At 34.8% G+C, this 17198-nt stretch overlaps 1 protein-coding gene across 1 annotated transcript in view; it reads right to left on the reverse strand.

The window, feature by feature from the left end:
• Nucleotides 1–8164, reverse strand: part of LOC143045203 (zinc phosphodiesterase ELAC protein 2-like) — a 35662-nt gene extending 27498 nt beyond the window's left edge. The window contains exons 1-4 of the mRNA XM_076217551.1: nucleotides 7763–8164; nucleotides 6552–6602; nucleotides 2644–2717; nucleotides 2154–2218 (exon numbers count right to left, since the gene is read on the reverse strand). Of these exons, the coding sequence (XP_076073666.1) occupies nucleotides 2154–2218; nucleotides 2644–2717; nucleotides 6552–6602; nucleotides 7763–8121 (549 nt within the window). The 5' untranslated portion in view covers nucleotides 8122–8164. The remainder of the gene's footprint in view (nucleotides 1–2153; nucleotides 2219–2643; nucleotides 2718–6551; nucleotides 6603–7762) is intronic.
• Between the last annotated feature and the right edge of the window lie 9034 nt (nucleotides 8165–17198).

Here is a 17198-nt window from a genome sequence, read left to right on the forward strand (position 1 = left end):
TCCAGCAAGTTACATACATACAAACTACTTATTGGTGAATTCTAACTACATAAAAGAGTTAGAATTGCCAGATTTTTGGAAATTAAAGGCCTGGAGTAGGGGGTTCAGTATACCGCAGGGGGTCAAAATACCATGGCAAAGTAAAATTTTCAAAATATCTTTTCCAGCAAGTTAAATACATACAAACTACTTATTTGTGTATTTTAACTACATAAAAGAGTTAGAATTGCCATAATTTCTGAAATTCAAGGCCTAGAGTAGGGGGTTCAATATACTGCAGGGGGGTCAAAATACCAAGGCAAAGTAAAAGCTATTCTAACTCCTTAACATAGTTATAATACTCCAATAAGTAGTTGGTATGTATTTAATATACTGGAAAAGATATTTTGAAAATTTTACTTAGCCATGGTATTTTGACCCCCCTGCGGTATATTGAACCCCCTACTATAGACCTTGAATTTCAAAAATTCAAGCTATTCTAAATCCTTAACATAGTTATATTACTCCAATAAGTAGTTTATATGTATTTAATATACTGGAAAAGATATTTTGAAAATTTTACTTAGCCATGGTATTTTGAGCCCCCGGCGGTATATTGAACCCCCTACTATAGACCTTGACTTTCAAAAATTCAAGCTATTCTAACTCCTTAACATAGTTATAATACTCCAATAAGTGGTTTGTATGTGTTAAACATGCTGGAAAAGATATTTTGAAAATTTTACTTAGCCATGGTATTTTGAACCCCCTGCGGTATATTGAACCCCCTACTATAGACCTTGAATTTCAAAAATTCAAGCTATTCTAAATCCTTAACATAGTTATATTTCTCCAATAAGTAGTTTATATGTATTTAATATACTGAAAAAGATATTTTGAAAATTTTACTTAGCCATGGTATTTTGACCCCCCTGCGGTATATTGAACCCCCTACTATAGACCTTGTATTTCAAAATTTCAAGCTATTCTAACTCCTTAACATAGTTATAATACTCCAATAAGTGGTTTGTATGTGTTAAACATGCTTGAAAAGATATTTTGAAAATTTTGCTTAGCCATGGTATTTTGACCCCCCTGCGGTATATTGAACCCCCTACTTAAAACCACAAATTAAAAAAAATGATAGCCAATAAATTGTTAATTAGATTACTGCAATACTATTTATCAGAAACAGGGGGGTTCAATATACCGCAGGGGGGTTCAAAATACCATATGTGAAAAATGACCCCGGGTTCATTTTTTAGGGGGTTCAAAATACCATATGACACCGGCATGAAAAAAGGCGACCATGCCTGATGACGTCACATAGAAAAATTTTTGCAGATCAGTCGCAAAGAAGGAATAAGTTTGCCTTCGTATTGTTTGAAAATCATTAGAGAAACAGATTCTATCACCAAATCTCGTGTAATACGATATTTATCCAGTTAAATTTTAAATATTTAAAACACGCGGCAAGCCTTGTGTTTTAAATTTGAAAATTTAACTGTCTCGAGTGGATAAATATCGTATCACACTCAATGCAGTGGTAGAATCTCTCTCTCTCTCTCTCTATATATATATATATATATAATCAGAGCATGTCTTTAGTTTCAGCCTATCTTTATGTAACTGTCCTCAATGGAAAACCAGATCAGCTGCTGACAATATTTTTGTTTGTGTCCATTCACTTCTGTTTTAAGATTTGGAGAGAATAATCACACAATTTATTATTACACATGCATGGAGAATGTCTAACAAGACTGTAAATGGTCTCCTTTTGGTGGATTGGATTGGTTTGATGCCTCATTGACCTTTTACACAATACCTATTTTCCTCAACTGATAAAATACAAGTTTTCAAGTCTTGAATTTCAAAGTACTGCTCAATATGTTTTTCTTCTCATTATTGATTCATTTTATAATGTTGACTCACTCATTATCTTATTTTTTCTTATACATGAGGGGGATAGGACCTTTATCCGGACTCTTGGATCTGGTGTTTTTAAGGGGATTTCAGGATTGATTGTTTCGAATCTGGGAATTCTTTTTCCGAATTTCGAGATGTCAGGATTTAAATTTATTTTAATTCAGGACCTCTGGATTTCGTGTTTTTAAGCCCGGGATTTCGGGATCAGAACCCCTCCTAACCCCCCCCCCCCTCATATAAGTACATACTATTCCTGTTGGACCATGCAATGTTACTTTAGGTACACCTGCTGCCTCTAAAGATAATGCCATTCCTGTAAAAAAAAAAAACACTGATAAATAAACTTATAAACTTCTTGTTTAAATTGTTTTACACATGTACCTTACTATGCAGTATGGGTTTGGTTATCGATGAAGGCTGTAACAGTGACTGAATCCTATAGTTGGTTACTTCTACACCAGTTGCTGTCTGGTTGAGAGTTGTCTCTTTTGCAATCATATGACATCTTCTTATTTTTATATTTATCCATGATCCTGATATTTAAAGATATCAAAAAATAATTTAACGAAAAAAGACTTTAGCATTGTTTTGCATTATATATAGAAGAAAGTTGATGGCTTCTGAATTATCATACTTTTTCAATAGTTATTGTTGTTGTCTGAAACACTTCTAGCTTAATTATTGTTAAACAAAAAAACTTCCAGCTTAAATAAGAAAAGTAAAATCTTTAATACATACCATGTAATCCTCCAATGTTGTCCCAAGATTTGTGTGTGATGAAAATGTTTTCTGTTTTGGAAAATTTATCAAGTCTGAAATAGAAAATTGCAAAATATTAATCATGTGGTAATAGTATTCACTAGATTTATACATATTTCTGTTCCTAATGTGTTTTTATGCCCCGTTTATCATGTTTATGGGCACTATGTTTTCTGGTCTGTGTGTCTGTTCGTTTGTCCATCCCTTTGTCCGTTTGTTTGTTCATTCGTTCGTCTGTCCTGCTTCAGGTTAAAGTTTTTGGTGGAGGTAGTTTTTGATGAAGTTGAAGTTAAATCAACTTGAAACTTAGTATACATGTTCCATATGATATGATCTTTCTAATTTTAATGCCAAATTAGAGATTTTACCCCATTTTCATGGACTACTGAACATAGAAAATGATTTATACATATTTCTGTTCATATATATATTGTGTTTTTATGCCCCATTTATTGGCATTATATTTTCTGGTCTGTGCGTCTGTTCGTTCATCCATCTGTTTCTCTGTTTGTTCGTTCGTCTATCCCACTTCAGGTTAAAGTTTTTTGTCGAGGTAGTTTTTGATGAAGTTGAAGTCCAATCAACTTGAAACTTAGTAAACATGTTCCATATGATATGATCTTTCTAATTTTAATGCCAAATTAGAAATTTGACCCCATTTTCACGGCCTTCTGAACATAGAAAATGATAATGTGGATGGGGCATCTGTGTACTTGGGACACATTCTTGTTTTTTAAAAGTTTCTATCAAACTATTATGTAGTTGATAGTTACAAGAGTTTGCTAAATGCAGAATAAATTACATGATCAGATGATGATAAAATCTGACATTAAACTGTACAAAGATATATATATAATTACATGCAGTTTTAGAATTATGAATTATAAAGCCCAAGTTATAAGAGTGTGAAGAATTTAACTTTTGGTTGCTGTCTCAATCATGTCAACGCATGTACCCACATACGGTTTTTGTTTGAATAAAGTGGGCATAACTGGACATCATCATGCTGATGCAGAGTACAATAATATGAAATAAAATCCTGAAGCACATGAAGCAGAACATAGTAACAGTGCCCGAAAAAAAAATTTGGGGCAAGTAAAATTTCAGGATTACTGGCCCAAATGATATAGTGCAAGCCCAAATATTTTTGACAAATTTTTATAGTAAAAAGTAAAGAAAAAACACAAAGAAGGACCAATAATTTATTATTTGAATTTTCTATTCCTCAGTTAGTCCTTCCCTGCACATTGCCCTGAAGACACCTGATTCTGTCTGAATCTTCACACCCTAATATAATATGCTGAGGCTCTGGCTCGAATTCTTCAGTTAGATTTGGGTCCTGAACTTCAGCTAAATGTTCATCAATTGCTGCTGTTGTTACCTTGGTGACCTTAACTGTTGCCTCTTTTATTTTGTCTTTCTGTGTCACATCCTTGAAATTAGGGTCTTCTTATGACACCACTGTTCCAAAGGAGAATGGCTGGTTTAGGATCAAACCTCCTCCACTTCTTTTCACAAGAGTGCACACACTGAAATGTCTCGCCTATTACTAATCATTGATATTATGTTGATACTCCTACATATAAAGCTTTATTACGACTGTCACATAAACTTAACATGAACCATGAAAATGAGGTCAAGGTCAGTTGAACCATATGTCAGGCAGACATGTACAGCTAACAATGCTTCCATACAACAAATATAGTTGACCTATTGCTTATAGTTTAAGAAAGTAGACCAAAACACAAAAACTTAACACTGAGCAATGAACTGTGAAAACCAGGTCAAGGTCAAATAAAACCTGCACGACTGACATATAGATCATAAAATATTTCCATACACAAAATATAGTTGACCTATGACATATAGTATAAGATAAAAAGACCAAAACTCAAAAACTTAACTTTGACCACTGAACCATGAAAATGAGGTCAAAGTCAGATGACATCTGCCCGCTAGAGCTAGAGCGGCTAGACATGTACACCTTACAATCATTCCATACAACAAATATAGTAAACCTATTGCATAAAGTATGAGAAAAACAGACCAAAACACAAATACTTAACTGTAACCACTGAACCATGAAAATGAGGTCAAGGTCAGATGACATCTGCCCGCTAGACATGTACACCTTACAATCATTCCATACAACAAATATAGTAGACCTATTGCATAAAGTATGAGGAAAACAGACCAAAACACAAAAACTTAACTATAACCACTGAACCATGAAAATGAGGTCAAGGTCAGATGACACCTGCCAGTTGGACATGTACACCTTACAGTCCTTCCATACACTGAATATACTAGACCTATTGCTTATAGTATCTGAGATATGGACTTGACCACCAAAACTTAACCTTGTTCACTGATCCATGAAATGAGGTTGAGGTCAAGTGAAAACTGTCTGACGGGCATGAGGACCTTGCAAGGTATGCACATACTAAATATAGTTATCCTATTACTTACAGTAAGAGAGAATTTAACATTACAAAAAATCTGAACTTTTTTTTCAAGTGGTCACTGAACCATGAAAATGAGGTCAAGGACAATGGACATGTGACTGACAGAAACTTCGTAACATGAGGCATCTATATACAAAATATGAAGCATCCAGGTCTTCCACCTTCTAAAATATATAGCTTTTAAGAAGTGAGCTAACACCGCCGCCGCCGCCAGATCACTATCCCTATGTCGAGCTTTCTGCAACAAAAGTTGCAGGCTCGACAAAAAACGACCAGCTGAATTCAGCTTAGCCATATTTATTTTAGTTGAAGATGAGCTTCATTTTTTATTAGAATGTCCTCTTTATGATATTCAAAGGGACGTTTTTTTCAAGATATTTCTAACAATTGTTATAATTTTATAAATTTAAATAAATCTTCTAAATTTTTATGGCTCTTGACCCAAGAAAATGTTACTCTTATGGAAAACCTGGGCTGTTATCATGGTTATATTTGTGACTGTTTTGAATTAAGGAGATCAGATACATGTATGAACACTAACACTAAGTCAAGTAAATAATTTGAGAATAAATACATATATAATGTTATTCTATTATTCTTTTATTCACAATAAATATGTGGTTTTTAGCTTGATTCTGACCAATGCTTATATTCCAAATATATATATGTATATCATGTATATTCCTCTATTATTGTTGTTGTTACCAATTATGTAAATCAATTGTATCTGATTTTATGCCCTTTATGGGCCCTGTAATTGGGGAAATAAAAATATTCTATTCTATTCTATTCTACTCTACTTGTGCCGTATTACGACCCCTGCTATATTTACCAACTTTGTTATCATTGGTCGCGTATATTCATTTTGACCAATCACTACTTCTGTTACAAATACGTTTCGGTAAAGTATTAGACAACTTGCCACGGAACAACACGGACAGGATTATAGGACGATAACAAGCCAAGTAGTCATAATTTACTGTCCGGGACCGAGTTTCCCGTGGGCAGACTTGTCATTAATGTCTAGTTAATCAAGAGTTGTCTTCCATTGTTTTTTTTACGGGAGAGCAGCTCAGGAAACCCTCCAATTCTTTACATGATTAAATATTATTATTTTAAATTACGATGATTTGAATTTTAGCAGGAGTGTAGAGCAGTCGCCCAGACGTTTTATTTTGGGCCAGTAATTACTTGTCTTTTAAGAACTTCTGATCGCCCTGACATAATAGTGGTCGCCTCAGGCGAGTGGGCAACCGGCCATTTCAGGCACTGGGGTCACAACAATTAACAAGTAAATCCTTGCCTCGGCAAAATATTTTCCACAAACGATGTCAGTGGACTACAGAACCACTGACCAACCAAAAAATACATTTTAAGTGTTAAACTAATTAAATTAACATGTGTGTGTAATTTATACATTACCTGCTGCTACAGCTTATTCTATATGTGTTCTCACCACAATTAAACAGGTAGCTGAAATGACAAATATATAATCAGTATAATAACAGTTGCAAAACATACATTTGACATGTATATTATTTTTATAGTTTATTCTAATGTTGAACTGTTACACCCCTGTCCCATGTCAGTCTGCACCAAAAACTTTTTCAACTACTAGTCCGAAGACCAATATTCTGACATTTTTCTTATTGGTTCAAACAAAGTTTTGCAAAACTTACTAGTCTGAAAGAAATTTTACTGGTCTGGGGCATCGGACTAGTGGCTAACCGTGCATACTGCCATGTTAAGGGATTGTTATGATCCTGCTAACAAGTTTAACCCCACAACATTCTGTAAGTATGTGCCTGTCCCAAATCAGGATCCTGTAATTCAAGTGTTGTAGTTTGTTGCTGTGTTGCATATTTGTTGCTGTGTTGCATATTTGTGTTTTGTTATTTTTTTGGGGTACATATGCATTAATTAGGCCGCTAGTTTTCTCATTTGAATTGTTTTAATTTATGATTTCAGGGCCTTTTATAGCTGACTATGCGGTATGGGTGTTGCTAATTATTGAAGGCTGTAGACTAACCAACCAGCTCTCCTTCCAGTGCGCACATGTCAGCAATCGGATCCTGCACTGTCATGACTGTGTAACATACAGATACAGATAGATACAGAAAGCAAAAATTTAGAATAGCCTTCCTAGACATCATAATTATTTGGACTATTACCTACAAAAATACCCTCTATTTTCCCCAGCAGGTTAGCATAAACACATGACATGTACTATTTTTTTGGCCAAATAATTTTTGGGATCATTTAACCATATGAAAGTAGAAATAGGGGTATTCGCAGGGGTATCAGGTCCGTTCGCACTCAATACACTTTCGCTGATCATTTAACCATATGAAAGTAGAAATAGGGGTATTCGCAGGGGTATCAGGTCCGTTCGCACCCAATACACTTTTACATCCTACACGTTCGCACCTAAAGTCCATTCGCACCCAATTTTAAATAAAATTCAAGTTGAATAATTAGAAAATCAAGAAAGTGAAAGGGGACGAATGTGATAGGGTGCGAACGTAAATGGGTGCGAACAGACCCGGATTCATTCACAGGTTAACAACAAAGATCATTCTCATTATTTCTCATGTATTAATATACATGTACATTTCATTTGTAAACATACAAACCTTTCATTTGTTGTATTCAGGAGGACAGATTTAGGAGTACCCCGACCTCCACTGGATATGACTCGAAGATCAATGGTTCCTGGAGGTGGAAGGCTGTCTTTTTTATCTTTGTACTTGACTCTTCGTACCAGGTCAACGCCATTCACTACCTGTCGTAAGGTTTTCTTAGATTCAGAAGTTTTATCCATATTTCTGTGGCTAAATTTATTTTCTTTTACTCGTCTTTTTATTTCGAGTCTAAAATTGTCAGATATATGTCTCTTGCTTATTGGTGACACTTTAAAAGCTTTTAGTGTTAATTGAATTTTTAGCAAACTTTTATATAGAACTTTTCTGTAAAACATCTGACGAAACTGCATGTAAAAAATAAAAACACGCCAATTTGTGTACAAATTTATTTATTTTCTTTGAGAAGATTCTTTACAAAGGGAGATAACAGACCTGTATTTCTAAATGTTTTGCGCGGGAAAATATAAAATTTCAGAGAAATAGCACTCGTGGATAGACAACCGTTCTTAAATTTGGATTCTACAGATGTGGTAACAGGTAACCGGTGTGATTCCCGGTATTTCCATTTTCTACAAAAAGCAGTGCAGTCACATTTGATGATCTATGACGGCAATTGGCATTTGTTTCAGTGAAATAATCAAGCCGATAGATATATCGTCAGGTTATCGGAATTTCAATGGGGACTAACTGTGCACCACTTATTGCGGACCTGTTTTTGTATTGCTATGAGCAGAGACATATATATATACATGTATATATGTCTCTGCTATAACGGTTACAATTCATGACAAAAATCAGCAAAGACCCATCGAAACAACATCTGATACACAAATTTAATAATACTTTTAGATATTTGGATGATATTTTAGCTCTCAATAATGACGACTTCAGTATGTATACTAAAGAAATTTATCCTGTTGAACTTACTTTAAATAAAGCTAATACTAACAATGACCACTACCCTTTCCTCGATCTTGATATATATATATATATGTCATTAACGGAAAGCTTAATACTAAAATTTATGATAAAAGAGATGATTTCTCATTTCCTATCGTTCATTATCCATTTTTAGATGGTGACGTTCCCTTGTCACCATCTTACGGTGTTTATATATCTCAACTTGTACGATTCGCTCGTGTATGTAACAATGTTTTAGATTTTAACGAGAGAAATTTATGTATTACTGAAAAATTATTATACCAGGGTTTTCGATATCACAAACTAGTCAAAACATTTACTAAATTTTATCATCGGTATAAGGACATCATTCGTAAATATAGCTCAACATGCAGACTTCTTATACGTTCAGGTATTTCACATCCAATATTTTATGGAAATAGTCTTTATAAAGCACAAAAATGTCCGTATTCACCTCAGAAGCTAACAAAACCTTTAAATAGACTTATTAAGAAGGGATATAGTTACGATACTGTTGTCAGGTCATTAAAGATTGCATATTTTGGCGTTAATATTGATTCACTTATAGGGTCTTTGCATCGGAACTAAACACATTTATTATTAATAAACCAGTTGTTGGCATGACACGGGTTATGTTCTTCTCATATTTGTTATGATGGTATGATACTAAACCCCTCCTGGGGAGGATAGTGCCTGATATTCATATGATGAAGACATAATTTTTCAATCAGTTTAATTGAAGTCCGGAGCTGGCATGTCAGTTAACTGCTAGTAGTCTGATGTTATTTGTGTATTATTGTCATTTTGTTTATTTTCTTTGGTTACATCTTCTGACATCAGACTCGATCGGACTTCTCTTGAACTGAATTTTAATGTGCGTATTGTTATGCGTTTACTTTTCTGCATTTGCTAGAGGTATAGGGAGAGGGTTGAGATCTCACAAACATGTTTAACCCCGCCGCATTTTTGCGCCTGTCCCAAGTCAGGAGCCTCTGGCCTTTGTTAGTCTTGTATTATTTGAACTTTAAGTTTCTTGTGTACAATTTGGAGTTTAGTATGGGGTTCATTATCACTGAACCAGTATATATTTGTTTAGGGGCCAACTGAAGGACGCCTCCGGTGCGAGAATTTCTCGTTGCATTGAAGACCTGTTGGTGACCTTCTGCTGTTGTCTGCTCTATGGTCGGGTTGTTGTCTCTTTGGCACATTCCCTTTTTCCATTCTCAATTTTACTGATCAGGAATACTATCAGGATCATCAGGAGCATATTTATTGAGGTTAGATATGCTGTTCCCAGATACTATGACTATTTTTCAGAGATCAGTTCCTGTGAGTTCGGATTATCCACAAAAAAAATCACAAGGAGGATAAGCATACGTACTTGAACAGAAACTATTCTTTCAAATACCAAAACTTAGCTGAAATACCTGCTGTAAGAGCTACAAAGTATAGCTTGAAATCTTTCATATATTCTGCTGCCAAAATATGGAATGAGTTGCCAAACCACTTTAGAACTGAAACATCTTTTACCCCGCAATTCAAGAGTCTAATAAACTCATGGAATGGCAACTCATGTCATTATAATGCAAGTTCTTGGTATTTATTTTTTTTATGCCGGTTTTATGTTACAGCTTTGAAACATAACATGGTGCTGCTTTTGTGTGTTTGTTTGCTTAGCTTTTTATATTTTGTGATTGCTGTGTTTTTATGAGTTTTTATGTTGATTTTAGCTTAGTGCTCATGCATGTTTATAATATATAGTATATTTAAAATTATTAGTTCAGCCTAAATGTGTTTGAAATGTATGTTCTAACTTCTATGTCTTTTATGTTTTGAAATTAGTATTGTGTATGATTATTATGAAAATGGATGTATTTATCGGTTATAAAAGCCCCAAAAGCTTAGTTTATTTGTTATGTGACATGCCGACTATATTGAAGTAAAGCTTTGAATTGAATTGAGAACTGTTTTTTACGTCCTCATTTCAGTTTTTCATCTATTCAGCTGAGAGTCAGACTATATAACACATATGTTGTTATAGTTGTCTCAGTACTCAGATTTTGTTTCCGATTTTTTTTTTATTTCGATTATTTTGCGTTTTTTCAGTGTTAAGGGAGAAGGTTTGGTACCATTAAAACGTTTAATCCCGCTGCAAATGTTTGTCCCAAGTCAGGAATCTGATGTACATGTAGTTGTCGTCTGTTTGTGTAACTCATACGTGTTTCTCCGACGTTTCTATTTTTTATATAGATTAGACCAGCCGTTGGTTTACCCGTTTGAATGATTTTACACTAGTAATATTTGGGGCCTTTTATAGCTTGCTGTTCGGTGTGAGCCAAGGCCCCGTGTTGAAGGCCGTACTTTGACCTATAAAGGTTTACTTTAATAAATTTTTACTTGGATGGAGAATTGTCTCATTGACACTCATACCACATCTTCCTATATCTATTATATCAGGAACATATTCAACATAAAAAGACTTTGTTGCTAATGAGACAAATATTTACAAAAGTCTAAAATGACGAGGATTTAAGCAGCAGTAGGTCACCATAGTACGGTCTTTAGCAATTTAAGTCCTATATAAAGGTCTTGTGAAAAGATTCAAACAAATAAACACATTATTTTCGCACAAGGTTCGACCACTTGCGGCAAATGAGAGCCGTGGTGTAGTGCACGTGGTTAGTGCTCATATGAGAGCCGTGGTGCAGTGGTTAGTGCATCGGACTACTAACACAAAGGTTCCTAGTTCGAGATGAAAATTTCAGGGACTGAATTTTCGGCTCTCCCTTGACACCATTTGCGAGTATGGTCTTGAGGAAACGATGATAGTCCGTCGGAAGGGGGCGATAAATGACTGACCCGTGTTAAGAGAGAACCATGTCTATTGCGCGTTTAAAGGCACCCGTGTATATTTCGAAAAAGAGCAGGCTAACGGCACTACTAGCAGTGGCATAGCTAGGTCATTTTCAAGTGTACGCCAGAACCTCGGTCAGGGCCTAAAGGCCCTATTGGATCCAGGCCAATGAACCAGCTGGTTGTAGATGAGCGGGTGCTAAGCCTTGGGAAGTTTTAAAGTTATTGAGAATGACATACCATTCCTGTTATTGAAAACTCATATCAATAACAACATTCTTTAGATTCAAAATGGTTATTTTTTATGTTTAATCTATTCATTGTTTATTTAAAATCGTAAATGAACATGAAATGATCAATTTTATGAGTTGTTCAGGTGCAATATTAAAATGTGTAGATTGAAACACAGGTTCTCGCCTGAAATTTCTCCCCGCGAAAAGTTTATTCATTTATCAGTCCATTACAGGATTTAAACAAATCAAATATTTTCATTTAATTTCTGCACAAGTTTCATGACAAAATATGGAGGTTTATAAATTTATCATGTAAATTAACTCAACATCATAATTACCAGGATGGAAATTTATTCTTGCGCTATACGCGTTTTCCTCCAAGAAAGTTTCATTAACTTTGACCACGGTTTTACAAATAACTTATATGCACCAAATTTTAACCTCAGAATGTAAATATTTCAAGAAATTCCTTTTAAACATCCATAAATTACGGGAAAATTCATCATATATAATTTCGTCATGATGCGCTGGATACTCTTTTGACCATTAACAGTTTTTGTCCAGCTATCGTAAAATCATACGATAGTTTAACAAAGTTATTATTGATATATTAAAACTTTAACCACATACTGAACCTACATCTACACAGTTATAATAAAAAAAATGCAAACCACATTTCGAATCTAAGTACATATAAGGAATTGCTTTAAAAAAGGAAAGCGAGTATAGAAATCACGGTAGATTTAGACTTTGACAGAAAAAGAACAAATATATAAATATGACAACAATTTTGTCATTTTCATTCGAAATTACAAGCAATTGAAGAAAAACTGACGTAAATTTTAACGTAGCTACGCGCATGACTAGGCAGCACTCGCACCCGCAAAGAGGAAAGGGATTAATTTAATATAAGTTGTTTCCCAATCCACCATAAATAAATATATGTTTAAACTTGCGGCAAACAATTAATCATTATGAATATAAAAGCACCTAAAAAAATGAATATGAATCATCATCAATGTGAATTAATAAAACATTATTTCATTCTTTAAGTAGAATAATTATTGAAATTTGAGAGAAAATACTTGAACATTTTCAGCTTTGAAATCGACATTTACTTGATAGTATTTTAATATTTGTGTCAAAGTACAATTGATTTCCAGTGTCATTGGATTTATAGTGCATTTAAGTCATCATTTAATATGGACTAAAGTTTGAAATTTAAGATTTTACTTGTAGATTCAAAATTTAAATCCCAGGTTTATTGAATTTTATAAAAGATATTGAAATATACAAATCGAATGCTGTTTGTTTTTAATTAATTTGAAATAAAAGCAAGTGATGAATAACATCATTTAAAAAAAAGCTTCCACGCTCTCGTTTACTATGTGATTCGTTACTAAGTGTTGCTTTCATTTTTATTTTGTTCCAAATATTTATTTTCAATTCTAATATATGTTTGTGTGTGACAACACAAACATGTGTTCATGAGTACCCATACGTTCTTAAAAAAATATGAAATAGCTTGATATTATGCTGAGCTTCAAAACACAGTAACAAATGTGAACAAGTTGTGAATAAACAACAAGTGGCTAATGTCTTATGTTCGTTCCTATTGTTATTCATTTCTATTTGTCATGAATCTGGATTACGACATTGTCCGGTTGTGAATCAATTTCATAACAAATTACTTTGCTTTCCGTCTAGGATTTTTGTGATTGTCAATATTTGTCCAAGAAAGATATCAAGAAAGGCTATTATGATCTAATCCTCACGGAAACAGTTGGATATTGCTTTGACAGATAGTCAAGTTGAAAAATGAAGATTTGTTTCCGTAGTGGAGACATGATAACAGATACATCTACTGTTTGAATATGAATTGATGTTTATCTTAAATAATCATTTTGTGAAGTTAATCATTAAAATGTATGTTCCGCGAACTCTGGTCGCAATTTGTTTTTGAGAACCGCTACATTCTCCCTTATCCTCAATAAAGGCAACAGTAGTATACCGCTGTTCAAAAGTCATCAATGGAATGAGAGAAAACACATCTTGGTTAAAAACTAAAACCGAGTGATACACATCAACTATAAGAGGAAAACAACGAAAAAAACCCACCATGGAGTGAAACAAAAACAAAGAACAAGGTAAAACACGCAGAAACGAAAAATTGGCACAGGATATTTAAGAGAAAATGATGGGTTGAACTTAGCTTTGTTGCTAGCTAATCATCGCGCTTTTATGGCAATGCTAAATATACCATTAAAATTACAACATTGCATGACAGGAATACAGTTCAAATAAATGCATGAAAATTCAGGACAGAGAAATACACAAATAAACAAAACAATAGTATATTTCGACATGCTAACCACAGAAACAAAACAACGAAACGTAAAGCAATCTAGGACAGCACAACAGAACATCGAACTGTCCGTCACATGACCGCATCAACGCCACAAAAGAGCCTGAAAGTTATATGATACTTCAAAGTAAGAAAACCCATAGTTGATGATAGTGTATATAATTAAACTTTTACCATAAAACACTTGTACATAGACTTTTTAAAACAACATTTGTCTTATTAAAAACTTACGAAAAGTGCTGCTATTGAATTATTGTCTTCCCGTACTCTAATTAATTCAACCCTAGGTTTTCCTTATTCATAAGACCTCTTGTTAGTACTTCGGCAACATCGCGCAAGTGCGAGGGAGAAACCATGATGAAAGAAAAGGTAAACAAACGTGGAATTTGCTAGTGTAATTGATTCAGAAAGATGAATTTAATACACCAAATGATTTAACAAATATTAACACATGAAAAACATCTCCCCCCTCCCCCCCAAAAAAAAAGGTCAAAAGAAAACATAGAGTGAACAGCGCTCTGTTATATATGTCTTTCAACTCACGTATTTTTTCACGTGGTCCATGATTCTGTGTTGATTGTTTATGAAGGTCGCGTTTAGTAATTTCTGCAATAAAACACAAAATTTGATAAGCAGGCATTGTTTTCATTTAACAAAATATTTGTTGTCGCTAATATGCTACTAGTGTGGATCTAGCCGTCGATAGCAGCCGGCGTTAATATTCATGAGGCCAGCCTTCAATAATATTCATGAGCCGGCAATAATATTCATGAGATGACTTGCGTTCGAAGAAGTGTTGTTAGAAACTATGAACGATAACTATGATTAAATAACGTTCCTATTTATATGTGATATTACTTCAAACAGGCATGTCAATGGGTGTCTTCTTCGAGGTCCGCGTTTACTAAATTAACTTTTGGTCTTCTTCAAGGACTTCTAGGTCTGCGTCTTTAAATAACATTGTAAATGTAATAAAAACAATGCAAATGCTTCCATAAATATAAAACAAAGTAATGGTCTTTTAACATTCTGTGATAAGAGAAATAATGTAAACTGAAGCAATAACAAGTTGAAATAAATATAATTAAATATAGAAATTTAATGGGACATTACAACAAACAAATAAAGTAAAGAACAGTTCTTATTAAAATTTTGTGATTATTGAATTAATGTAAGCTACAATAAATAAAAAAAAATGATTGAATACTAGTATAGAAATTTAGGAATTACAGAGAATTGATGGTCATATGGGCATTCCATAATTTGTTTGTTGTTCGTTGTCTACAAATATAGTCCAATCATGAAACTAAAACATACAATACAGACAGTATTTTCTATTTAAACAGATCAGAAAAAATAGAAACATAGTTAATTGCAGAAATAAAAACAACAGAAAAATAAAAACTGTCAAGTACTATTTCAATGACATATAATTCTTCAAAATTACGGAGACCAATCTCAGTCATTAATCTTAACATTAACAATTTATATCATTGCCTTTAAAATGGCCCATAGCAGTTATGCCCTAAACCCGTACGAGTTAGTCAGGAAAGGATAATGGGGGGGGGGGGGGGGTACCCTGGTATATCACAAATTCGAAAATGAACTATTGCCGGCTGGCAAAACGAAGAGATTCTCCACGTGGTCAATAATACCAAAGGAAGAGGTACTTATTGCCTTTAAAATGGCTCTTAACACTTGTACCCTAGACCCGTACGAGTTTGTCAGTAGAGGGTTAAAAGGGGGATATGGTATTCCGGTTTACAACGAATTCGAACTGAACTATTGCCGGCTGGCCAAACTAAGAGATTCTCCACATCGACCATCATACCAGAGGTAGAGGTTGTTATTGCCTATAAAATGGCCCAGAGCACTTATGCTCTAGACCCGTACGATTTAGTCTGGAAAGGATAAGGGGGTACCCTGGTATATCACAAATTCTAAAATGAACTATTGCCGGCTGGCCAAATAAAGAGATTCTCCACGTGGGCAATGATACCAGAGGAAGAAGTACTTATTGCCTTTAAAATGGCCCATAGCACTTGTACCCTAGACCCGTACGAGTTTGTCAGTAGAGGGTTAAAAGGGGGGATATGGTATTCCGGTTTACAACGAATTCGAACTGAACTATTGCCGGCTGGCCAAACTAAGAGATTCTCCACATCGACCACCATACCAGAGGTAGAGGTTGGTATTGCCTATAAAATGGCCCAGAGCACTTATGCCCTAGACCCGTACGTATTAGTCTGGAAAGGATAAGGGGGGTACCCTGGTATATCACAAATTCTAGAATGAACTATTGCCGGCTTGCCAAACGAAGAGATTCTCCACGTGGGCAATGATACCAGAGGAACAGGTACTTATTGCCTTTAAAATGGCCTATAGCACTTGTACCCTAGACCCGTACGAGTTTGTCAGTAGAGGGTTAAAAGGGGGGATATGGTATTCTGGTTTACAACGAATTCGAACTGAACTATTGCCGGCTGGCCAAACTAAGAGATTCTCCACATCAACCATCATACCAGAGGTAGAGGTTTGTATTGCCTATAAAATGGCCGATAGCACTTATGCCCTAGACCCGTACGAGTTAGTCAGGAAAGGATAAGGGGGGTACCCTGGTATATCACAAATTCGAAAATGAACTATTGCCGGCTGGCCAAACAAAGAGATTCTCCACGTGGGCAGTTATACCAGAGGAAGAGGTACTTATTGCCTTTAAAATGGCCCATAGCACTTGTACCCTAGACCCGTACGAGTTTGTCAGTAGAAGGTTAAAAGGGGGGGATATGGTATTCCGGTTTGCAACGAATTCGAACTGAACTATTGCCGGCTGGCCAAACTAAGAGATTCTCCACATCGAACATCATACCAGAGGTAGAGGTTGGTATGGCCTATAAAATGGCCCATAGCACTTATGCCCTAGACCCGTACGAGTTAGTCTTGAAAGGATAAGGGGGTACCCTGGTATATCACAAATTATAAAATGAACTATTGCCGGCTTGCCAAACGAAGAGATTCTCCACGTGGGCAATGATACCAGAGGAAGAGGTACTTA

The sequence above is a fragment of the Mytilus galloprovincialis genome, chromosome 9 (genome assembly GCF_965363235.1).
Source record: "Mytilus galloprovincialis chromosome 9, xbMytGall1.hap1.1, whole genome shotgun sequence".
Classification (NCBI taxonomy): Eukaryota; Metazoa; Mollusca; class Bivalvia; order Mytilida; family Mytilidae; genus Mytilus; species Mytilus galloprovincialis.